Source organism: Neoarius graeffei, chromosome 5, assembly GCF_027579695.1.
Source record: "Neoarius graeffei isolate fNeoGra1 chromosome 5, fNeoGra1.pri, whole genome shotgun sequence".
Classification (NCBI taxonomy): Eukaryota; Metazoa; Chordata; class Actinopteri; order Siluriformes; family Ariidae; genus Neoarius; species Neoarius graeffei.
In genome coordinates this window covers 74,701,699-74,726,731 of record NC_083573.1, presented here as the reverse complement: position 1 = coordinate 74,726,731, position 25,033 = coordinate 74,701,699, and the positions used below count along the sequence as shown (strand labels likewise).

At 43.1% G+C, this 25,033-nt stretch overlaps 1 protein-coding gene across 3 annotated transcripts; it reads left to right on the top strand.

Moving 5' to 3' along the window:
• Positions 1–25,033, top strand: ppp4r1 (protein phosphatase 4, regulatory subunit 1). Of its 3 annotated transcripts, none has more exons than XM_060922379.1 (20): positions 1–157; positions 385–429; positions 2,791–2,875; positions 3,141–3,247; positions 3,897–4,039; positions 4,408–4,554; positions 4,640–4,747; positions 4,882–4,947; positions 6,188–6,346; positions 6,657–6,787; positions 8,026–8,723; positions 17,524–17,666; positions 17,811–17,903; positions 18,119–18,304; positions 20,493–20,654; positions 20,850–20,950; positions 21,059–21,179; positions 21,395–21,523; positions 23,490–23,631; positions 23,904–25,033. In XM_060922379.1, the coding sequence occupies exons 1-20, from the start codon at positions 151–153 to the stop codon at positions 24,065–24,067; spliced, it is 2,937 nt and encodes a 978-aa protein (XP_060778362.1). In that variant the 5' UTR covers positions 1–150; the 3' UTR covers positions 24,068–25,033. The 3 variants fall into 3 exon arrangements, with proteins under 3 accessions (XP_060778362.1, XP_060778361.1, XP_060778363.1); XM_060922378.1 differs by having other exon boundaries at positions 2,740–2,875; XM_060922380.1 differs by lacking the exons at positions 1–157; positions 385–429 and having other exon boundaries at positions 2,796–2,875; positions 3,095–3,247.

The following is a 25,033-nucleotide window of genomic DNA, read 5'->3' as shown; positions in this document are numbered from 1 at the left end:
AAGTTACGGGTAGTGACAGGGCTCAGTGTGATCTCAGTGCCGAGCTCTGTTCCGTTCTCCTGCATAGTTTAGCTTTAGCTTAGCTTTCCCCCTCCAGTTGTTGTCGCCTCATCGGCACAGACCACTTTTAAATGTAGGACCAGGGACAAGATGGCGGGTATGTTAGCAGTCCACTTGAGTTACAGCACGAAACTAAAAGAGTTGTGCTTTAAACCCAGTTTTTGGTCGTTGCTTTTGATTACCTTAATGTTAGCTAGCTAACTGTCTTAATATATCTGAGAGAAAACACATCATGCTAGCCTGGCTAATCTGAGCTAGCTAGCGAAGTTTAGGTGTAGCTCGGTGATGGTCACGACTGAACTCGTTTTCATGTGTTTGTCACAGATATTTCACTGCTTCAGGAAGAGTCTCAAGAGGAGATAGACGGATGTAAGTATTGTGGTGTGTATTTAAATGTGAAATGCTGCTCTTTTTCATCTTCGGCGCGCACACACACTTGTCATTCTGCAGTATCCGGGCTAAACGTTCCCCAAAGCAGTCTGGCTGTGCGGGTTAGCGAGGAGACTCACCGGGTAAACTTTGCTCCTCACAGAGGCCTACGGTAACGTTTAGTACTCAGCGGCAGTGGATTTTAACCCAGTGTTTTCAGTTTATTTGAACGAAATAGCTTAATAATGTAAAGATTAGCATAAATGTTTTGTCACAAACAAGCAAGGAATTCCAGCTTCGGCAAAACGGAAATAGATGACTGGCTTCTCCGACTTCCAGCAGTTGAGTAGGACGTTTAGTATCCTATCATGTCCAAGCATTTGGGCTTGTACAGTCATGTCCAGGGTTCGCCTCTTACCCCCAGATGCTTCTATATGTTGTACTAGTTGTATTCAAGCTGGTTCCACCGGTTCCAGTACTGGAGACCCGGAGTGATTTTGGATATCTGATGATTTTTCCTTCCTCCAGCACACCTGCTGAGTTCAGTCAACTGTCTTTGAGCAGGTAAATTCTAAAACCTGTTCAGAAATCAGGTGATCCAGAACTACCTAGGAACTGACCCTGACTACTGTAAAACTCAGCTAGCTGTCAGTGAGCGATATGAAGATCTGACAACCTATCTGACAGAAACATCGGAGAGGAATCTGTGGTTGGTAGAAGAGAGCAACTGGACTTTCTTGAAGACGTTTCGCCTCTCATCTGAAAGGCTTACTCAGTTCTGTCTGACTAAATGTTTCTACGCACTTTGGGATGAGATCCCTTCGACTGGTGCGGGAGTATGAGAGGACTTCCAGAAAACTGGCAGACATCTGAGCCCATGTTTACATTAGACCGTATCAGCGGATCATCAGATTAACGTTTTTAAAACGATTAGTGTGCACACAGCAACGCCAGTACACGATTTGCGTGCACACAGCAACACTAATACACGGATACGCTCGGCTCCGCAGGCATCCTGCGCTCCAAATCACTCCGCCCTGAACAGCGAGTGCCCTCTGGAGGGTGCGCACTCTGGCCCTGCGCAGCTCACAGAGCGCGCGAGTGAAGTGCACGAGCCACGATTCGGGACTGAGCCGCTGTGTGTGTGATCTCAGCGCACATCACTTACCACTTGCAAGTGGAAGGATGGCAAGCCTAAAGACAATCATAACTACACAATGGGCAGTATTTGCATCAGTATTTGCAGTATTTTCATACTTTTATACTCCTTTAATGAAAGGTGATACAAGGCAGAAGTCCGCGCCGTTTTTCAGCAGTCGCGTCACATGACCAACGCCAGCGAATCAGGAAGGTGGATGTCACAGTGACGTTGTCCAATGACGACGTCAGCTAGAGCTCAGCACAGCGTATCCGCGTATCTCAATGTTTACACAGCACCGGACCAGACACGATCTGGATTGAATACGTGGACCCTGGCGGATTCCCGTTTCCCTCCCGGCGTTTCCAGGCGGTTTAATGTAAACGGACAGTGCATCCGCGAAGAAAACGAGACAGATACGGTCTAATGTAAACTTGGCCTTAGCCAGAGAGGATCGTTCATTTTTGTCAACCTGGAACTACCATCACTGAATGGGGGGGGTCTAAGACATCTTTTATCAGCCACCTACAATGCACCCATCAGCATTCGGATTCTATGATGATCCATGAGAGGATAAATACTTGATACTCCCTATTAGTCAGACAGAACTGAGGAAGCCTTTCAGATGAGAGGTGAAACGTCTTCAAGCAAGTCCAGTTGCTCTCTTCTACCAACCACAGATTACTATGTACCTGGATGACTGAGTATCTTCACAGATAGGAGAGGAATGTGCTGCACAACCTACCTGCTTTATCAGATCTTTCTAACTCATAAATGCTGCGCTGTGTCCTGACGAGGTACCTAGTTTGTGTGTGGTAGGACAGGTTAAAATTTACTTCCATAAAACCAACCCTGCCGCTCCTTTCTTGATAGAAATAAGTGCTCGGAAAAGGCCTCAGCGACGAGTGGGCTGTTTGTAAACTTGTACATGGAGCTCTGTCTCGTGTCTGCATGGCTAACTTCATTGACTGTTGTTTTGCCTATTATATGCACAGTCTGACTCTACTGTACTATCATATTTGCATAATATATATTTAAAAAAAATCAAGCGGCGTGTCTCGTCTTTCAGTGTGTTCTGGTCACTCTTCTTTAATGGGTAATGGTCTTCATCACTACCGGAATGTGTGCTGGGTGGTGGGTTCTGGTCTTAATATTCCCAATGTCTCTAATAGTTGGTGTGGATGACTACAGCTCAGAGTCTGACGTCATTATTATACCTTCAGCCTTGGATTTTGTATCGCAAGATGAGATGCTGACACCCCTGGGGAGGCTGGATAAATACGTCACAAGCGAAAACATATTTAACAGGTACTAAAATGTAGATTGTATTCGATTTATAATAGTATTGGCTCTCATTAGTATGCCCATTCACGAGGTTTGTTTCAAACTAACAATTGGAGGTGTATTCAGTAGTTTTTCTGTTGAGAGGAGAAAGAGCAGGGTGTCTCTCTTAATATTTGAATGTCTAGCATACCGAAGGATGTTTTGTAATTGTCTTTGCATTAATTTTGGCATTTTGTTTTCCAGAGATGCTTGCCATAGCGCACACCTCTCATTAGTATTTTATTCACAGACAGATGGTGGCTCGCAGTTTGCTGGATACACTCAAAGCAGTTAGTGAGGATGAGAGGGATTGTATTGCAGTCCTTGAGAGAGTCAGCAGACTTGCAGAGGACTCGGGTAAATTTCGTGGTTTTTTTTTTTTTCTCTCTCTTTCCCCGTTTGCTTTTCAGCATTTGAAATGAACACTCTCTCTCATTGTTTTGTGTTAAAACTATGTGTACCTTTCTAGAAAGGTGATGTTATATTTAGAGTAGAACGCTGTCTCAGGTTCAGCGTGTTACAAAGAAATCCTTTCCCTTTAGCACCCATTAATGTTTGATGGGACTGGTGTGACTTATTAAAGTGTTTGTTCCAGGCTGCTACCTTACAAGGCAAAATCTAAAGGCTTTGCACACCTAACTAGCTCGCTAACGGCTATGTCCTAGAGACTTGTAGGTGTTTTTGCTGTACAGTGCAGGGAAAGGTGATCAAGCTACTCAGATTTTGAAGGTTCCTGGTTTAAGAAAAAAAAAAAATGGCCGGCTGTGTTATGCATGTCTTGCTTAAGTTTTTGTGAATGTCCTTATTCAACACAACCAAAGCTGAAGAATGAGAAATACAACGAAAAATTTGTTCTGCTGCAAAGTTACCATTTGCCAAATGAGAAGATGCCATTGTGTCTCTGAAACATGACACGCTTTATCATTGTGGTCATTTGGTTAGTGGTCTTGTTTAATCCAGATTGTGTTAATATAACAGGCTGTGTGTGTGTGTGTTGTTTTTAAAGAGCCTACAGTTCGAGCCGAGCTTATGGAGCAAATTCCTCATATTGCCATTTTCTGCCAAGAAAACCGACCTTCCATTCCCTTCGCATTTTCAAAGTATTTGCTGCCCATTGTAGTGAGATATTTAGCTGATCAGAACAACCTGGTAAGTGTGTATGTGTTTAAACCTGCATCTTTTGTTTATATTCTGTTATATGCACTTACCGGTACGTAGGGTTAAAGTAGGGTGTTTCAGAAATCCTTTAACCAGAGATTGAAAGAAGCATTTCATTCTTTACGTTTCAGAATGCTGGATTAGACCACTGCATCAGTAAATAAATGTTTAGCTCTTTCTCATGTTGACTTTATTTATTTTTTTTATTAATTATACCCATGCTTGCTCATATTAAGGACTCCCACATCTGGGGGTCAGGAGGTGTAGTGTATTGCTAGTATATCACCATACATAGTGTAAGTGTGACGACCATTTTTCACCTCAGTATTGTGTTTCCTTTTGCTTCCACCGTCTAACAGGTTAGGAAGACAAGCCAGGCAGCCCTTCTGATGCTTCTGGAGCAGGAGCTGATAGAGCGGGCAGACATTGAGAATCTTGTCTGTCCTGTTCTTGTCGATCTCACCGCCCCAGACAGCAATGATGATGTCAAGACTGAAGCTATGGCAGTGAGTTTTTCAATGGATAACTTGACATTCTGACCCTATGACTTGTTTTCAGCATTTTTGTTTTAACCCTAATGTTTAAAAACAGATTATTTGCAAAATGGCACCCATGGTGGGGAAGGATATTACAGAGCGCCTCTTCCTTCCACGCTTCTGTGAGATGTGCTGTGACTGCAGGATGTTCCATGTACGCAAGGTAGGCATCTCGGATTGGCCCTTTCACAAATCTAATTGCAGTGAAGAACAGTTTTGATTTGCTGTTCAAGACTGTCGTGGATATAGAAGTGGGTGTATTGTGACTTCATGCTGTAATTTTTCTTCACTTGATAGGTGTGTGCAGCAAATTTTGGTGAGATCTGCACTGTTGTTGGCGGAGAAACAACAGAAGAATTGCTGGTATGGACGCCTTATTTGCACTTGAGGTTTTAAAATGATTGCATGGGTTTACACAGAGCTATCTCTCTGGTGTTAGAAGGGTGCAGCAGTGAGAGATGAAAAGTCTACAACAATACCTGTTCCATTCAGAGTTTAGTTTTGCACGTTCTGTTCCTGTATGGATTTCCCAAAAAGCATGTTGGAAAGTGGATTGGTTACTCTTAAGTTGCCCCTAGGTGTCTGTGAGCCTGTGTCTAGTATCCTGTGTCCCATTCAGGGTGTGTTTCTGCCTTGTGCTCGGAAGTAAGCTCCAGATCCACTGCCACCCTGACGAGCTGTTTCGCACAGCTGCACTTCTCTTGTAAAGGGTGGATTTTACGGCTTGTGCTACAATATTCTCGCACTGTACAGCTCTGTTCATGTTGGTCAGCAAAGATTAGACTTGCGCTTGTTTTAACTATCATTGTTGGCTTAATTATGAGGAAATTTATATGTCCCAATTTGTACTCACCTGTACAGGCCAAACCGGTATGCACATTCCATGTCTGTATTACCGGTCTGGGTGTCTAATATAGCTGTAGTCTTTTATTTATCTAGTCCATTTTTAATTGAACCCATTAGGATATAATTACAAACTTGTAGTTTTGCGATTATTATTATTATGATGATGATGATTTATTATTATTATTATTAGTTTTGCTATTTGGGACCAAAAGGTTGCCAATTTGTTTCCCTGGACAAGCAGGAATGGCTGAAGTGACCTTGAGCAAGGCACGTAACCCCCAACTGCTCCCCAGACTGCCCACTGGTGTGGGTATGCCAGGGTCTTGTTGTATCTCGCTCTGGAGAAGAGTGTCTGCTAAATGCCTGTTTGTTTATTATTTTACATTACATTACAGGCATTTAGCAGACACTCTTATCCAGAGTGACATACAACACACCCTGAGCAGCTTGGAGAGCAGTTGTGAATTAGGTGTCTTTTTCAAGGGCACTTCAGCCATTCTTGCTGGTCCAGGGAATCGAACCGGCGACCTTTTGATCCCAAAGCTGCTTCTCTAACCTTTAGGCTATGGCTTCCTATTTTTTTATTATAATAATAATAACAGCAGCATCAGCAACCTATAATATAAACACGTGATTTTAGATTTGAATTAAAATGTTTATAATTATAGTGGGCAGGGAACAGGGAAAGATTTTCCTTTCCAAGTGTGGCCTTATTTATTTATTTATTTTTTTCCTGCTGCATTGTCTTCCTTTGCAGCTGCCACGGTTTTTCCAGCTCTGCTCAGATAATGTGTGGGGAGTGCGGAAGGCCTGCGCAGAGTGCTTCATGACCGTATCCTCGGCAACCTCTCAGGAAGTGCGCAGGACCAAACTCTCATCTCTTTTCATCAACCTCATAAGTGACCCGTCCCGCTGGGTGCGCGACTTCCCTCTTTCCTGGGCAACTGCTCTGAGGATGTTTGTTTTGTGTAGATAAATGAGATTATTTTTTTTTTAATTTCTCTCGCCTGGAATCTGGGCCGTGATCATTGTCTGCAGATGTGAAGTGCAGGGTTATGCATTCATAGTGAACCATATTTCATTATAACTGTATTCTTGTATTTTCTTTGTATATGAACACTTGACATCTGAGATGTATCTAAAAAATATTTGAAATAATTTTGAAGCCTTTAGGTGTTTGCTGCATGCGGTGAGTAGCTAATTGCTTCCTGCTGTGTGTCCAACAGGTGCGTCAGGCAGCATTCCAGTCTCTGGGCCAGTTTATCTCTACATTTGCCAGTCCAAGCACTAATGTGGGCCAGTACTTCAAAGAGGGCACAGAAGAGGCTGACTGGAGAGGCCAACAATCGCACAACCAGTAGGAATGATGCTTCTAACACCAATGCTTATTCCCCCCAATGACTTACTGCTTCTATTTACACTGAGTTATTTGGCAGACACTCCTATACAGAGTACCTTTCAAGAAGTGGAAACAGCTTATGGTGCAACAGTCCAGAGTACTTGCTAATCTGTATTGATTCATAACCTGAAACACTGTAATACTAGTTTGTGCTGTAGTAGCCTTGCCTGTAACTGGAGCTAAGTGCAAAAAAAAAAAACAGAATGGAGGAAAGGTGTAAAGACCTACACTATATGGCTAAACGTTTGTAATAGCCTCCACTCTTCTAGGAAGGCATTCCACTAGATTTTTGGAGTGCGACTGTGGGGATTTGTGTGCATTCAGCCAGAAGAGCAATATTAAAGCCAGCCACTGATGTTGCAACAAGGAGGCATGAGATTGTTCAGTCAGGTCGAAGTCAGGGCTCTATGCAGGCCACTCGAGTTCTCCACTTCTTTAGCTTACTAGTTATTTCTAGGCAGCATTATATCCTTCGTATGTATTAGTTTTTTGTGTGTGATATATAAAGTGTTATTGATTGATTCCACTCCAACTTTGGCAAATCATGTCTTCATGGAGGCGGCACGGTGGTGTAGTGGTTAGCGCTGTCGCCTCACAGCAAGAAGGTCCTGGGTTCGAGCCCCGGGGCCGGCGAGGGCCTTTCTGTGTGGAGTTTGCATGTTCTCCCCGTGTCCGCGTGGGTTTCCTCCGGGTGCTCCGGTTTCCCCCACAGTCCAAAGACATGCAGGTTAGGTTAACTGGTGACTCTAAATTGACCGTAGGTGTGAATGTGAGTGTGAATGGTTGTCTGTGTCTATGTGTCAGCCCTGTGATGACCTGGCGACTTGTCCAGGGTGTACCCCGCCTTTCGCCCGTAGTCAGCTGGGATAGGCTCCAGCTTGCCTGCGACCCTGTAGAAGGATAAAGCGGCTAGAGATAATGAGATGAGATGAGATGTCTTCATGGATCTCATTATGACTTTGTGTATATGGAACGTTTTTGGGCCATTTTGCTCCAATGAAGAGAGAGCCTAATGTTACAGTACATATAAAGTTATCCTCTACCGTGTGCTTCCATCTTTGTAGCAATAGTTTGGGGAAGGCCCACTTATAGGAGTGATGGTCATGTGTCCAGACATTTTGCAATGTAGTATGTTTCTTCAGACAACATGTAGAAAATCTTGTTTGTATTTTTCTGTACTTTTCTCCACCATCCAGGGCTAGTGATAAATCCACAAGCGATAACATACCTGCTACAAAAGACAGTGCTCAGAGCCTTTCACATGAAGAAAAAGCTGCCTCTTCGCAGCCTGACTGCATTTCCCAGAATCCACCATGCTCTCAAGAGCATTGTGAAGGCCACCTATGCCAGTCAGAACGGGAAGGTGTGGATGTAGCTGTGGAGGGCGGAGGGGAGCAGGTAGCCGAAGCTTTACCTCTGGATGAGTCCTGTTGCCATGTTGACCCCGATAGGCCCAGTCCAAAGTGCCTTTCTGAGCTGGGTGATCTAGACCCAGATCGATTGGCCAAGGAACTTCAGTGCTCACCAACCACAAGCCCTGCAGCACAGGCTAGCCCCTCAAACACTGCAGAAGGCCATGTGACTGAGAATCCTACTCACTCGAACCCAGACGCGATCACCAGTTCAGAGGTTCCCTCCAGTACACTACCCAGCCATGTGGCAGAGAAAGTGGAGATACCAGAGCAGGAACTGTATAACTCATTCCATTATTGGCGGACACCCATCCCACAGATAGACCTCGACCTGGAGCTGTTGGAGGAGAAGTGCAACAGTAATGATGAAGTTTCTGCTGCCAGCTCCTCTACCCAGGTCTCCACACCTGCTCTCGATAGGAAGCAGCTGGAGGAGCTCATTGAGAACCTGGAACCCCATATTGATGACCCTGATGTCAAAGGTAAGGAGGGCGTTGTTTTTTTTTTTTTTGTTAATTACTGTGAAAGCACTGGGTGACGACAAACACATTACAGAGCAAGGCTTCATAAACATGAATTTTTTTTTTTTTGCTTCATAATATTCTTCCTTCTACACTTCAAAGGATCCTTTACACATGTTCATGCTGTACTTTTTTTTAGATTTCTGCAAAGGCCATCATACGAAAACAGCAGAATGGGTTAAGGGGCTACACATTTGGCTCATGCTATGCAATGAGCTGCAAAGCTCCTGTTCTGAAGTAGTGTTTTGTAACTGAAATGCAGGCTGTAACGACATCCCACTATGCAGGGTTTTTTCTAGAAAAATTTCGTATGAGGGCGCTCACCATGGCGAGGGAGCGAAGCGGGGGGGGAGATGGTGCCGGTCCCCCCCCCCCCCCCCCCCCCCCCCCCCGCCGTGCAAAGCCTTTGAAAAATGCTCCAATGGGACATTCTGAGGCTATCTGAGAGGGAAATTGTAACAAATTGTCTGTCAACATTGAAAAAGAAAGAAGTAATCTTCTTCTGTCCCAGACAGTCTTTGGCTTTCTTCCGCTTCGTGCCGCGGGATGACATCTTTAAATGCCCAAGTGTCAACAAAAACAACTCGCGAACTACTTCTGTCAAAAGCTCTTGCGCCGGTGGGTGAAAGGTCATTCAGTCTCGAGAAATCTCGCTCTACAAGTCAGCTGACATTGTATGTAACCCATGTCAAATCTCGCGAGAGCAGCCGCGACAAGTAAACAACTAAACAACATGGCGCCTCAGTCTGAAAAACGCCAATTCGGATTGTTTTTGTACCGTCTGGCGGTGTATCTACTATGACTGGAATATTTTTGGAGCAATTATAACGTATTTGATGATCAGACGCATTGTCACGTAGTGTTGCTGGGATTTTTCACGGAGTCGGTAAGGGGGCGCACGCCGAGAGTAAGAGGGCGCAGCACCCCTGTTCCCCCGTTTAGACGAAAGCCTGCACTATGGATGTGGTGGTGTGTGGGGTGGCTTTTTTTTTTTTTTTGTATTTCCAGCATTTATCATTAACTCTTGATTTAGTATGTGGTTAATGTTCCAGTTTGGAACAGAGATGTCTGGTAAACTCCCAACAAACATCTTTTTAAATAACATTTTTGGTGGCTGATGGTTGTCTGTACGATAATCAAACAAAAGTGTTGGCTGAGAAAATGTGTGTTCACCTTTTATTTTTAATAAACTGATTGAAAATGGCTCAAAATGTACTTTAGAAAAGTACTGTAATGTAACTTGTAGAATGTCCAAAAAGTTTTTTTTTTTTTAATTTTACGTTCTAGATTTATTATATATATTTAGATGTTCACAAGTCCAAAAGAAAATATGACTTGCCTGTTAGTAGTTTTGAAGTTTTTTTGCTGGTGGCTTTTGGGATAGATCGAGTTGATTTATGATGGACACTTCCTGGGCCAAAAAAAAAAAAGGTTGCACACACTAATATTTTGTTGGACCGCCTTTGGCTTTGATTATGGTGCACATTTGCAGTAGCATTGTTTTCAACAACTTTATTTCCATCCAGAGTTGCATTAATTTTTCACCAAGATGCTCTATTGACGACAGGAGAGTTGAACCATTCTGCAAGTTCTTCTCTAGCACATCCCAAAGATTTTCAATGGGGCTAAGGTCAGGATGTGTGAAAGTTATTCCTCATGCTCCCTGAACCCCCCCCCCCCCCCCCCCCCCCCCCACACACACACACACACACAGTTTGAGCTCAAGTGAATCCTGGTATATACCCATCCCATCAGGGAAGGAAAAAAAAATCCATTGATGAGATAATCTGGTCATCGGTACACTCAGGTAGTCAGCTGACTTCATTTTATTTTCCTATAGCATTGCTGAGTCTCGACCTGTCCAACTGAAGCCATGTGAGATCATAACGCTGCCTCCAGAGGCTTGTCCAGTGGCCACTACGCATGACAGTTGCATCTCTTAATGCACTTCCCTTGATGTGCCAATCATTCTGGACTCCTCAGACCACATGACCTTTTTCCATTGCTCCACAGCAAACTGAAGCCTTTTCTTTCAATTAGCTGCACTAACAAGTGGTTTTCTTATGGTCACACAGCTGTTTAGTCCCAGTTCTGTGAGCTCTTGTCGCACTGTGTGTGTGGGAATGCTCTTGCTTTCACTAGCCAGGAGTTCTACTGTACATCATTTTATGATTGATTGATTTGATTTCACCGAGCATTTAAGTCTTCTCCAATTAGTCAAGGTTGTTTTGTTTTGTTTTTTTCCCCTCCCCTGACCACATTTCTTCTGCAAAGTTGTGATGGTTCACCACCATCCTTCCAGGTTTTAATAATATGTTGGATAGTTCTTAACCCAATCCCAGTCGTTTCAGCAATTTTCTTATGCCGCTTTTCCACTACCAACGCGGCTGAGTTGGGTTGAGTCGAGCTGAGCGGGGCTGTTGCAGTTGCATTTCTACTACAACCGCGCTGAACCGTGCTGGCTGGAAGTGGGTGGACACACTGGGTGGAGTTAGCGAAAGTGGGTGGACGTCACGTGATGTCGTTAGGCGGCGCAAACAGTGACATCAGCGACCTTTTAAGCGGTAGTCTCACGACCCGGATAGTAAACAATAAACATGGAGGACATGGAGTCGTTCGTGTTGCTGGTCTTGGTGCTGTGGCTTGTTGTCACCGACAACGCCAACAGGTACTGGCAAGAGTGTATAGATGAGGCGAGGCACATAAGGCTTCAGAAATTCTCGTAATTCTTCTTCCGGGTTTACGGTGTTTACAGATCCCAGCGTGCTCGCGGGGTGTGTGTGGGCGTGTGAGGACACTCCTCCTCACCAATCAGTGCACAGGGGAGTGTCTCCTCACGCCCCTAGCCCCACTCGGCTCGGTTTGGCTCGCTTCAGCCCTACTCCAAAACCGTGCGAGTTTTGGGTGCTGAGTAGGGCTGAAGCGAGCTGAGTCGTGCTGCTCTGAGGTAGTCGAAACGCGAGCCGTGTCGGGCTGAAGTGAGCTGAAGCGAGCTGAAAAAGGGTAGTGGAAAAGGGCCATTAGTTTTCTTTGCTTGATGCAGGCCAATAATTTGACCCCTCTGAAAGACAGTAACATCTTTTCCATGACCACGGGATGCATCTTCCAACATGGTTAAGAAATGAAGCTACTCACTGCATCAGTTAGAGTTTAAAAAAAAATTGTTGCCAGCTGAAACACAGTCACTGCGGTAATCATCCAGTCAAAGGTTCTTAAGTATTTGCTTATTTAAACTCAATTGTCAAATTTTTTTTGGGCAGGCAATGTATGACCATATTAGATTTGATTGTATTACAGAATAACTGCAGAATTTCATTCATTAGATCCCTGGTCTTTTTATGTTTGTTTGGTTTGTTACACAGACACAATTTCAGAAAGGACTTTGAGTTTTCAATTGAGGAAAAGCCCAGCTTACTTGGCTTTGTGTCTTTATTTGCTTTGACATATTCAAGGGTTTAGAGTTGCTTTTAAGGTTATTTGTAAGCAAAGCCCTCCTGGTTTGCTTAATAAATGTTTACCATGTACAGTGCTCAGCGTAAATGAGTGCACCCCCTTTGAAAAGTAACATTTTAAACAATATCTCAATGAACACAATTTCCAAAATGTTGACAAGACAAAGTTTAGTATAACATCTGTTTAACTTATAACGTGAAAGTAAGGTTAATAATATAACTTGGATTACACATTTTTTCAGTTTTACTCAAATTAAGGTGGTGCAAAAATGAGTACACCCCACAACAAAAACTACTACATCTCGTACTTTGTAATGGCCTCCATGATTTTTAATGACAGCACCAAGTTTTTTAGGCATGGAATGAACAAGTTGGTGACATTTTTGCAACATCAGTCTTTTTCCATTCTTCAACAATGATCTCTTTCAGTGGCTGGATGGAGAGTGATGCTCAACTTGTCTCTTCAGAATTCCCCATAGGTGTTCGATTGGGTTCAGATCAGGAGACATACTTGGCCACTGAATCACTTTCACCCTGTTCTTCTTCAGAAATCCAACAGTGGCCAATACGTCTGTGAATTCATGTGTGTTTAGTCATGTTGGAAAAGTGCACGATGACCAAGGGCACGGAGTGATGGTAGCATCTTCTCTTTCAGTATAGAGCAATACGTCTGTGAATTCATGATGCCATCAATGAAATGCAGCTCCCCGACACCAGCAGCACTCATGCAGCCCCACATAAGGACACTGCCACCATCATGTTTCACTGTAGGCACCATGCATTTTTCTTTATATTCCTCACCTTTGCGACAGCATACCGTTTTGAAGCCGTCAGTTCCAAAAACATTTATCTTGGTCTCATCACTCCAGAGTATAGAGTCTTCATCTTTGTCAGCATGGGGCCTGGCAAGCTGTAGGCGGGCTTTTTTGTGCCTGGGCTTTAGGAAATCTTCTTTTGTGGACGGCATCCATGCATGCCATTCCTCTGCAGTGTACGCCGTATTGTATCACGGGAAATAATCACCCCAGTTTGGCTTTCTACTTCTTTAGGTAACTGCAGTGAACTCGCATGCCGATTTTCTTCAACCCTTCTCATCAGAAGACGCTCTTGTCGAGGTGTTAACTTCCGTGGACGACCTGGACATCTCTGTGAGATGGTCGCAGTTCCATCTTTCTTAAATTTTTGTACCACTTTTGCTACAGTATTCTGACTGATAAGTAAAGCTTTGCTGATCTTCTTGTAGCCTTCACCTTTGTGGTATAAAGAAATTATTTTCTTTGGGGAATTCTGAAGAGACAAGTTGAGCATCACTCTCCATCCAGTCACTAAAAGAGGTCATTGTTGAAGAATGGAAAAAGACTGATGTTGCAAAATGTCGCCAACTTGTTCATTCCATGCCTAGAAGACTTGGTGCTGTCATTAAAAATCATGGAGGCCATACAAAGTACTAGATGTAGTAGTTTTTGTTGTGGGGTGTACTCATTTGTGCACCACCCTAATTTGAGTAAAACTGAAAAAAAATGTGTAATCTAAGTTATATTATTAACCTTACTTTCACGTTATAAGTTAAACAGATGTTATGTTAAACTTTGTCTTGTCAACATTTTGGAAATTGTTTGTGTTCATTGAGATACTGTTTAAAATGTTACTTTTCAAAGGGGGTGGACTTATTTACGCTGAGCACTGTAACCTATTGTACATGATCAATATATTCATTCCCCATTACTGTATTTGAGGTAAATTTTTGAAGGTTCCTCAAGCACTAGTAACAGAGGTGGTCAGACTTGTATTCTTGTGTGAAAGGAAATGAGCTCAGGGAAATTGAGCAAACATTGAATAGAAAAGGGTGTGTCAGTGTTAACAGAATGACAAAACACCAGCGGTTTAACTTTGAAGAATGTCATTTCAGTTTTTGCATCATAAACTCCATTGTTATTTGTTTGTTTGTGATGTATGCCTTAGCTTCATTAGAAATGCCATACCATCACATTACTTCATAAATACCTGAAGAATAGAGGACTACCAGCTTAAACCCTGCTTTAAAAAAAGAAAAAAAAGGTCATGTTTGTTTGGGCCGTATGCATGCTGCTGTTGCTTATAGGGGTTTGTATATCATTGGCTCAGTTGCAAAATTGAGTATATTCTACTCCTCTGCTTTCTCCTGTGTAACAGCAGCACACCGTTGGCACATGGCTTGATACCAGGGTTTGGTTATTGTTTAATTTGCCACTGATACCATTAATTTGTCATTACAAACATTCATAGTCTGTCCTATCACGTATGACGTATATGAGAGAAATCTGTAAAAACTTCTATTACTTTACAGTTGCACACTGCAGGATGTACCATTTGTCCTGAAATAGTGTATCTAGCATGTACTTTCCACCAGGGTATAATGGCTTTTGTTCACCATGTTAACAAATTAGCAACTGAAAGTTGAGGTAAATTATGAAAACAAAATAATCGAGAGTGACGCTCTCGTTTTGGCTTGTATTATAAATCCAGCGCACACCCCTTTCCTTTATAGCAGTGCACGTTTGCCCCTCCCTAAAAGCCCGAATTCTCATCTTTTAGTGTAATCCAAACCAAGTACAGGATAACGAGAAGAGTTCCTCACCTTCAGTGGTACTTTTGCTTCACTTTAACTCCAAACTAATGAGTAATAAACCTGTTCACGGTTGCTGCTGTGACCATGCGTACTCTGTACAGGACAGAACGGTAAATCCTCAGGCGAGTCGTTTATCTGTGTGGGTTGTTAAAGCATTGATTTTAAACTAGCGATGCTAAGCTATGTTACACAGAGCTAGCATGCTAAGTCTTCGATTCAGTTTTAGATTTCGCATCTAATTATCGTTAAACTACATTGTTAAAACATCAGACATTAATATTAAACAGGTTTATGAAGTGTCCACGTGGATGAGTAATAATAATGGATTAGGTTTTATTTTTTATTTTTTAAATTCAATAAATGTTTCCAAAGTCAATGAGCATCTCATTATCTGTAGCCGCTTTATCCTGTTCTACAGGGTCGCAGGCAAGCTGGAGCCTATCCCAGCTGATTACGGGCGAAAGGCGGGGTACACCCTGGACAAGTCGCCAGGTCATCACAGGGCTGACACATAGACACAGACAACCATTCACACTCACATTCACACCTACGGTCAATTTAGAGTCACCAGTTAACCTAACCTGCATGTCTTTGGACTGTGGGGGAAACCGGAGCACCCGGAGGAAACCCACGCGGACACGGGGAGAACATGCAAACTCCACACAGGAAGGCCCTCGCCGGCCCCGGGGCTCGAACCCAGACCTTCTTGCTGTGAGGCGACAGCACTAACCACTACGCCATCATGCCGCCCAGTCAATGAGTAGTCATGTTAAATAATTGTGTACAAAAGGGATCTTTTCCATGTTGTCAGACACCCATTCACGTCATGATCACCTAAATATTCAGGCATTACTTTGGAAACCAATGTCTTTACAAATTCTGCATGACTTCTTTTGTAAGCATCAGAAGGCATCCCCTGTGCGATAATTGACTACAGGCACTGAATAAGGTGCTGCATCAGAGAACCGGAAGAAGAGAAAGGTAAAACAGTGACTGTTTCAACAGTCATATTTTCCAGTTTCTTTAGTTATCGAGTTAAACACAACACGGTGTACCTCTGTTGGGATCCTTTCCATGTTGTCACACTTATAACATTATGAGCCTGTCAGCTTCAAAAACAAGCTGTTTACTTTGGTTCTTTAGCGGTTTACTTTGCCTGATAGGGTTACACTGTATAGCAGTTGCTAGTTAGTGTTCTATTTCCAAAAATATATATTATGTATGTGTCTAGTAAATATTTTGACCCAAAAACATGGGAAAATAGGTCCCAGGATTTAAAAAAAAAAAGTCCCAGTGATTTCCTCCTCCTCCCCCCTGCCCTTTTTTTTTTTTTTTTTAATTTAGAGTGAAATTTTTTTTTTTTTGGCTCTCTCAATATGCCCTGACCCTGATTGTAATAAGTTTTGGTGTCTGCTGTAAATGCTTTTTATATCCCATATACTCCAATCCAAGCTCTGTGAAATTCAGACTTGATTGGATTGGTCATAGTTATGTTATAACCACTTCTTTAAAAAAAAAAAGTTTCAAACTTATTTTGGTAAGAGAATCGTGTAAAAACTGTGAAATTTGGAAATATATAGTCGGCTTATTATGGCATCACATTGTACTGCACTGTGCAGATGTTTGTCAGAAGGTGAAAATGTAGGTTTGTACAATGCATACCTGTGTGTGTGTGTGTGTGTGTGTGTGTGTGTGTGTGTGTGTGTGTCCTAACAAGCAGGTGTGTTAATCATGGGTTTCTGTGCGCGTTCATAGCAAGCTCATGTTCAGGCCTGTGTTTTCATTGTCAGTTGACAAGTATGCCTAACGCCTTCATTCACTCATTGTACCATATAAATTTACTTTGTTCTAAGCGCTCATCAAATGCAGTTAGAACAGCATTCCATAAGTATAGCATTTGCATGAATCAGAACATTTTTGTGATTATCCCCCACCCAAACGAAGTATATAGAAACAGGTTCCGTCCGGTAATGTTTTCATTTCCGGGTCATACCTTTTTATAACTACTGAAGATATCTTCGTGAAACTTTTGTATACATATCAAGCAACATGTGAACTGGTGCCTTTTGCTATTTTTGGATTTTTGAAAAAAGGATTTTTCAAATTTTTACATTTAAAAAAAGAAAGATTTTGACCTTAGTTTCTAAGAGCAGTGTTCGTTTCCAGAGCATATATCCAAAACTATTCATGATACAGATTTGAAACTTGGTATACATGTTAACAAGGTGATGTAGATGTGCCTTTTCATACTAAGAAATCTGAGAAATTTTACTTTTTCATGTTTCCATGGAAACAATTTCATATTTAGTCTCTCAGGTTAGTCTTAGGGGTAGGTTTTGTTTCCGGAGCAGAACTTGAAAACTGAGTGGTGCGGTCTTGAAAGTTGGTAGATGTGTTGATTAAGTAATGTATATGTGCCTTTTGATACTAAGAAATGTGAGAAATTTTAATTTTTAGCCCACCTGGACCAAAGGTCCCGTGGGTTTATGCCATGGGCTGCTGAGGTCAGTGTAAAGAGGTAGGGTTGGTTTCCTGCAGCAGAACTTGAAAAATGTGACAAATAATCTCTTGAAACTTGGTATATAGTTGATGTATAGGGCGGGGGATATAGACTGTCGTCTTGTTTAAATATATTTTGACACCATATTTGAGCAGTGCAATGAAGCACTCCTAACCTTGTCATTTAATTTGTGTGTAACAGCACAAGTGGATGTGTTGACTGCTGCTCTGAGAGCCACGTCGTTGGACATTCATGTTGAGGAGGCATACCTGGAACCTCGGCAGGCCCATGATAACCCTTTCAGCTCTTGTAACGTCCCTCTCATTGACTCTTCTGATGTAGAGGTATGCAGATATTTATAGTCCAAAATCATTTTTTGATTTTTCATATCTTGATCAAAACGGTTTAAATGGTCGTCTGTGATTTATAAGATACTGCTGATTTGCCATAAGTCCTACATCTCAAAATGTAAGGCGTTTGTGTTTCAGAGCCGAGAATCCACCCTACCGGTGAGTCATGGTGATGATTCGGAGTTAAGTGATAGCAGCAGTCCAGAAGAGGAGAAAAAATCCAAGCAGCAGGTAAAACACATTTTGCCCCTGTATTTTGTGGCTTGCTGTTTTGACAAGCTTATAATTTCAGAATGTTTATAATTGTTTCAATGATTTTGTCCCAACTTGTTACCTAGCACTCTTGTTGTGTGTTCTCAAGCTGTGCTGCTCATTATTGCGAGGAGGGAAAAAAAAAAAAGTCACTTGCCCATTATACATGCTGTTTTGTCTGTGGTATGCTGTAGGATGTAGTCCCTCAGGCGCTGCTGGATCAATACCTGTCTATGACGGACCCGTCCCGGGCCCAGACGGTGGATATGGAGATTGCTAAGCATTGTGCGTACAGCCTACCTGGTGTGGCGCTCACACTGGGCCGCCAGAATTGGCATTGCCTCAGAGACACCTTCGAGACCCTCGCCTCTGATATGCAGGTGCCGTAAGACTACAGCTCAGAATGTGATACTTCAACACCCATACTGTCTGTCTGTAGCATGCTGGTGCTTCTGCAAGCATTTTGCGTTTGCTTTCCCTTTCTTCGCTGAGCTTGTGGTTAGTTATGATTTGTTCCTGGATAGTGATGTTTACTCCCCGTCAGTCTGATTACATGGATGTTTGAGAAGGAAGCAAAAAATAAAGATGACTATCAAGCAGAAGAGATTTAGCAAACTACATGTGGTGGGGCTTCCTTTATCATTAACTTTAAAATGCTGTGCAGTCAGTGGCAGTCTGCTGCTAGGCATGCATAGTCTTGTTCATTGTACCACTTACTGGCCTACTTTAGAGTAGTGTTTTTCAACTCTGACATTGGACTACCAACATATTTGGGCACTTCCCTTCACTCGCTTTAATCTAGTTCAGTCTTTTTAATAAGTTTGGGGTCACGCGGAGCTGTGAGACGTGAAAACCCCGTTATGTGCAGGATTGATAAACATTTCTGTAGAGTGAGAGTTTAAGGAGATACTGCTTCGTGCTCTTCACTGAACCTCTTTATTTTTCTGAGACTAAAGAATGCCATCTTTGTCATTTCAAGACGTGATGCAACTCTTGCAAGATGAAGTTATTTATTAATTTTGATACGGCTTTTAAACATCTCAGAATTACTGCTGTCTTAAAGTTGCATGATGTAATTATATGTAAGTAATAAGTGTCTCATCCTTTCTTCCTCCACCTTGTTTTATTTTATTCTCAACCCCCCCAATCTCTTCGCCTCTGTTCACTTGCACCCATTTGCTTCCTATTTTTCTTTTCTTTCTTTTGCTTCCCCTCCCCCTTCTCTCTTGTCACCTGTTTCTTTAGGGGTGTTCACACGGCACATATTTGCATCGATGCTGCACCGTATTTTGTTGCGATATATCTTGCACCGGTGTAAATTTTGTGGAGCGTTCACACGTCACAAACCTGCTTACTAGAGAGAAGCGTGTTAGCACCGGTGCAGCCCCACTTGCGTTCACATGGCAGTTTTTGCGACCGTGCTATACGATAGTAATAATGCGGAAATGAAATATGCGCATGCGTGAAAATGTACTTCCTTTACCCGGTTGTCATGGCATCACCAAGCGCCGGGAAAACAACGTGGATGAAGACACCAGTGTTGCCAGATACTGCTGATGTTTTCCAGCCCAGAATATGTTCAAATCCACCAAAATGCACTTAAAACCGCCCAATCTGGCAACACTGGAAGACACGCAGTTCTGTTGTTGTTGATATTCGCCATTTTGGAAGCGCAAAATACCAGGATGCAAATTATGCAATGCCCGTATGTAATCAACTCTCCTCACGCGTAGCGAGTCTACCCCTGTAGCGTTCAGACGTCCCATTTTATATCGGTGCTGCCCCGCAAACTTAGTCTGGCTAACGCGACTTCAAAGCTCTGCGAGCATTTGGTCTGGCAAAGATATTAAGCCCAACCGTTTCCCAAAGGCGTGGTTGACCCGCCTCCCTGAAATGCCTCAGTTTGCTACTGGTCGAAGCCAGAAAAGGCTGTGACGAAGCTTAAACCAATCACATCACTCTTTCCTCTGACGTATGTGACGCGACGGAAACTGCTTGAGTAACAAGAAGAAGATAAATACGTCCAGGGCTGCTCTTTGCTCCGTTTTCAATGAGAACTTCCCGTTGAATGCTTTCAATACAGCATCTACCGCTGTGTCAAAGGCTTGCCGCTGCTCCATGTTCGTAATGTTTCTAGTGAATGAAGCGCTTCCGGCATAGATTCTGTAAACAATCTATGGCTTCCGGTCGCAGTTCTACGACGTCACTGCCTTGAACACGCCTCTACTCAGGGCCGTTGGAGATGCTCAACGTTGATTGGCTCCCGATTTTTCGGGAGCTTGGAAGAGCTGGAAATAGCTTGCCTTGCCAGACTAGGCTCGCAACAGGCCCTCGTGTTGCGTCACACTTAGGATGGGCGGGCCCAGGCTACCGCAAACTAGCATTTACTCCGGAGTAAATTTCTTAAACCACCTCCCAAGCAGGGTTAGATTTGCACCGGTTTAAGCAGCTTTCAGGGGCTACACCGGTATAACTTTGTACCGTGTGAACGCTCTACCGGGGAGCCCCGGTGCTACACCGGAGTAAAAGTTGCCGTGTGAACACCCCTTTTGTCTTGTCTCCTCACAGTGGAAGGTACGGCGGACACTGGCTTTCTCCATCCACGAATTAGCCCTGATTTTGGGTGATCAGCTGACTGCTGAAGACCTGTTGCCCATCTTCAATGGCTTTCTTAAGGACCTGGATGAGGTGCGCATAGGAGTCCTTCGACACCTCTATGACTTCCTCAAGGTTAGTCACGTTTTGTGATGTGTTTCCTGGGAGAGTTTGCAGTATTAGATTCTGTGTACTTCTAGAGTTTTCTTATGTTTAGGGTTTTTTTATTTTTTTTTTCTTCCCCCCATCATCTTTCACTTCTGTATATTTGCAGTTAAAGCACATGCAACAGATTTTACTTGCCATGCTTCTGTTCTTTTCCTCTTTTAGTTGCTGCATCAGGATACAAGGAGGAAGTATCTCTACCAGTTGCAGGAGTTCCTTGTCACAGACAATAGTCGCAACTGGAGATTCAGATCAGAACTTGCAGAGTATGACCACCTAATGTGCTGTTCATTAGCACCTGTTACCTGTTCTTTTTAACTGTCTTGGCCATTTTGTTATAGAAATTGTGCGTTTGTGTGGGTTTTGTCGAACAGGCAGTTGGTCCTGCTGTTGGAGCTTTATAGTGGGCAGGACGTGTATGACTATCTGAGGCCGCTGGCATTCTGCCTCTGCATAGACAGAGTCTCCTCTGTGCGGTGGACTTCCTACAGACTGGTATGCATAGCCATACACACGAGCTGTTCCCTTTGAGAGGTCACGTGCCTTTTTTTTTTTTTTTTTAAACCTCCCTGTTGTGTAGGTGCTGTGGCCTTCTCTGTTGATTTGCTGTTCTGATTGTCCTTTCTTTACAGATGGTGTGTGGTTGTTGATTTGTTAATTAAGAGCACTTTTAAGTATGAAGTTGTATTTCTGTTTCTTTCTCTGTTTAGGTCAGTGAGATTATCAGGAAACTTTCCACATGTCCAGCGCTGTTGGTGGATTTCCTCGGCGAGTTAGTGGATAAATTCTGCCACTCTCCGAAATGGTCTGGACGCCAAGCGTTTGCTTTTGTTTGTCAGGTACTGTAAGGGCAAACATTCCCGTTGCCCTACACCACTCTTAAACGTTCTGTGTTGAAGCCCCTGAATACTTAATCTAGCCAGTGCTTTAAAGTGCTTTCTACCTCATTGCATTGAACGCATTCACTTCACTGAGTGATGCTATATTGCGCAGTGCAAAGCAGTGCATACACAAAAAAAACCCCAAAACACTACAAAGCAAGGGTGTTTTGTGAATAAGCTGCATTTGTGAGTGGGTTTTTTTCCTGTTTTAATTGTATATTGAATACTTTTAAAGTGCTGATGACACGTTTTTGACATCTTTGGAGATGTTTTATAACATAAAAAGTAATTCCCGATGATCCATATATTAATTCACGAAGGCGCCTATTTTACAAGTTATGATAAAAAACGCAGCTATTTGGGCAAATTTGACGGGGCTGCAGCACCCAGGAGACGAAGGAGGAGGAGGAGCTATATGACGTCAGCGAAAGAACCTTCCTCCTAACTTACCAGTTTGTTGTTGATGCGACAGGTGTTCAGTTTATCATTATTAGTATTTTTATTATACATTATTATATATATATAGTTATTATGCCTTCGCGTTGTGTTGCCGGCTTTTGCTCCAAAACCCACAAGGATGGGGTAAGTTTATTCAAGTTTCCCAGAGATCCCGAGCTGCATGCGAAGTGGGTGAAGCAAGTCAGGCGCACTCGTGACAAGTGGGAGCCCTCACCAACATCCGTCCTGTGCTCTGAACACTTCGATTTGGATTGTTTTGACACCCTTCCCAGCTTAAAAGAATCTCTTGGGTGTTCAGTTCAGCACAAACGTGTGTTGCTACCATCAGCAGTGCCTACACAGTGTTGCCAGATTGGGAGGTTTCCCGCCCAGTTGGGCGGTTTCAAGTGCATTTTTTGGTGGGTTTTGAACATATTTTGGGCTGGAAAACATCAGCAGTATCTGTTGCCAGATACTGCTGAAGTTTTCCAGCCCAAAATGTGTTCAAAACCCACCAAAATGCACTTGAAACCGCCTAACTGGGCGGGAAACCTCCCAATCTGGCAACACTGCCAGTATTCCGGAGGGGGTCTACTAGTAGCTATGCCGGATCCAAAGACAGTCCTCCTGTCAGAACATGTGTTGTGAAACGACATAAGATAAAGGTACGTAGAGCTATAGATTCTACATGATAATCATAAATGTAATCATAAAGTCGGCGTGATATCAGTCATGTATTTGCTTGTGAAAGCTTGCGGCTTTCATGTAACTGCCGCCTAGCAACGAGAGGCAAAGGGTAAAGAGGGTAGGCTATCATAGATTCTATTCGGAAGAGATCAACACAATTCTAGACTCCCAGAAGAGGAAGAGCTAGCACTAGAGAGTTCACCGGCGTTTTCATGCGCCATTTCCATTGAGTAGAACCAGAGTAGAACAGCCAGTGAACCGCAGCGTGTTCTTCCGCTGACGTCACGACATGGCCGTGAGCCACGGACCCAGTTTTCTTGCACTGTGCAATTAAAAGTTGGATATTCGCGTAACAACAGCTTCTTTTCACGTAATTATAACAGAAATCTAACATGTTTGCCATGTTGTATAGTTTATTTAAGAAATTGCATAGAGTCATGTTCGTGTCATCAGCCCTTTAAGGTGCACGTTGTTGAATGTTCATACTATAAACCAACTGCTTAAAGATGGTTAAAGCTGGAGCATTGTTGCCATATGGTCAGTACCCCTCTCTACTGTGGCCAGTGTTGTAAAGGGGAGTGTAGCATTTCCTGGCTGCCACCTGCTCAGTGCTCAGCATATTGGAGCTGCTGTTTAGGACCTTAATGGAGGATATTCTTGCAAATGGTGCATCTACCCAAATGTATTCATTCTCTCATGGTTTATCTCTCCCTTTCGTGTGTGTGCGCGCGTGTGCGTTCATTCATTCTCTTTCCTTTTAATGTAATTCCTCCCCCTCTCCTCCTTACACTGTCTCTAGCTGGCTATAGAGGAGGACTGTGTGTCATTGGATCAGTTCTCCGAGCACCTGCTGGCTCCTCTGCTGCAGCTGGCATCTGACCCTGTGCCCAACGTTCGTGTGCTGCTGGCCAAAACCCTGCGCCAGAGCCTGATGGAGCGGGGTCAGTGCCAGCCTATTGACTTGTTTCTTAGGGGACCATGCGAAAGTAGAAGAGATATTTAATGTTTATATCTTCAGTTGAGTATATTAATGGTGGTTGTACTGGGCACAAATAAGTTTTTGTTGGTCTAAATCAAAACAGAGGTCCAGGAGTAGATGTAATCTTTAGAAATTCCCTTCAGTTGTAGTTCTCTTAAATGTCTCTGGTATTTAGACAGTTTGTGATGAAGGGTATGCTCAGGGAAGCTTTAACGTTTGTGTTGCCTCCTATAGAATATTTCCTCCACTCAGCCAACTCGCACCAGGAGGCCCTGGAGCAGACGCTGGTAGCTCTGCAGATGGACATGGACAAGGATGTCAAATACTTTGCCAGCATACACCCAGGAAGCACACGCATTAACGAGGACGCCATGAGCACCACTTCCTCTACCTACTGAACGCGCGCGCACACAACACCCCTAGCTTGGATAATGGTATAGGGGCTTGGAATGGCCTCTGCCATGGCACAAGAACTGAGAAATATTTGCTTGGGGAGTCGCTTCAACCAACTCTTTCCTTTCGAGCAACTCACTACAACAAAGAGTTTTTGTGATTTAATTATTTTTTGCCACAGAAGCCTTACAAGTGTCTTCCTTAAAACTAGAGAATACTTGAATATCTGGAATCAAAGCATCAACAAACTACAGTAAAAAATGACAGCATATCTCAAATCCAGGGAATGGGTGACTGCTATTCCTACACTCATCCTCATCTCCTCCTCTCTCTTATTGATGGACCTGCGGGGTTTTTTTTCCTCCCCCCCTTCCTTTGACATTGCAGGAACTCTCAGCTTCACCCAGCCACATTAGAAGGGAAGACTGTAGCACCGAGTGTTTCCCTTATTTTATCTCATTTTCCATTTTGATACTGTACTGTGTGAGTGACTCATGCTGCAGATATGTTCAGCGTGGTGAGAGTATATCCGCCTCAGCCTTTCCGCACACCGTAGTCTGGAAGCCGTTGTTTGAAGCCGGACACATTTTTTTTTTTCTTCTCAAGGGCTTAAGCTGATATTGTTTTAAAGTTTAGAACAGCACATTGTTGTGCCTGAGGCCATGGGCTTCCCCTGGGACGCAGGGATCCATGTCCTATTGTAAAAGGAACTATTGTATTTTTAAACCAAAATCACAAGTGGTCCATTTTGCAGAGTATGTAGAAATTCAATATTGAATCAGTGTGGTTGTTGCACATCACTCTGGGGTATTTTAACATGAAAATAAGTGCTTCACTATGATCCATGCATCACATGTACTGTACATATCCTTCTGTTTGTTTGTTTTTTTTCCATTTTGATCAGTGATCATGAATAGATTTGTTATATGTTCTCTTAACCTGTCCAAAATAAAGGCTCAGATGCAGTTGCA

Coding starts and splice junctions, on each gene's coding strand:
- ppp4r1 (XM_060922378.1), top strand. Junction 6,347..6,656: donor TAAGTGACCCGTCCCGCTGG/GTGCGCGACTTC, acceptor TGTGTCCAACAG/GTGCGTCAGGCAGCATTCCA. Junction 8,724..17,523: donor TGATGACCCTGATGTCAAAG/GTAAGGAGGGCG, acceptor TGTGTGTAACAG/CACAAGTGGATGTGTTGACT.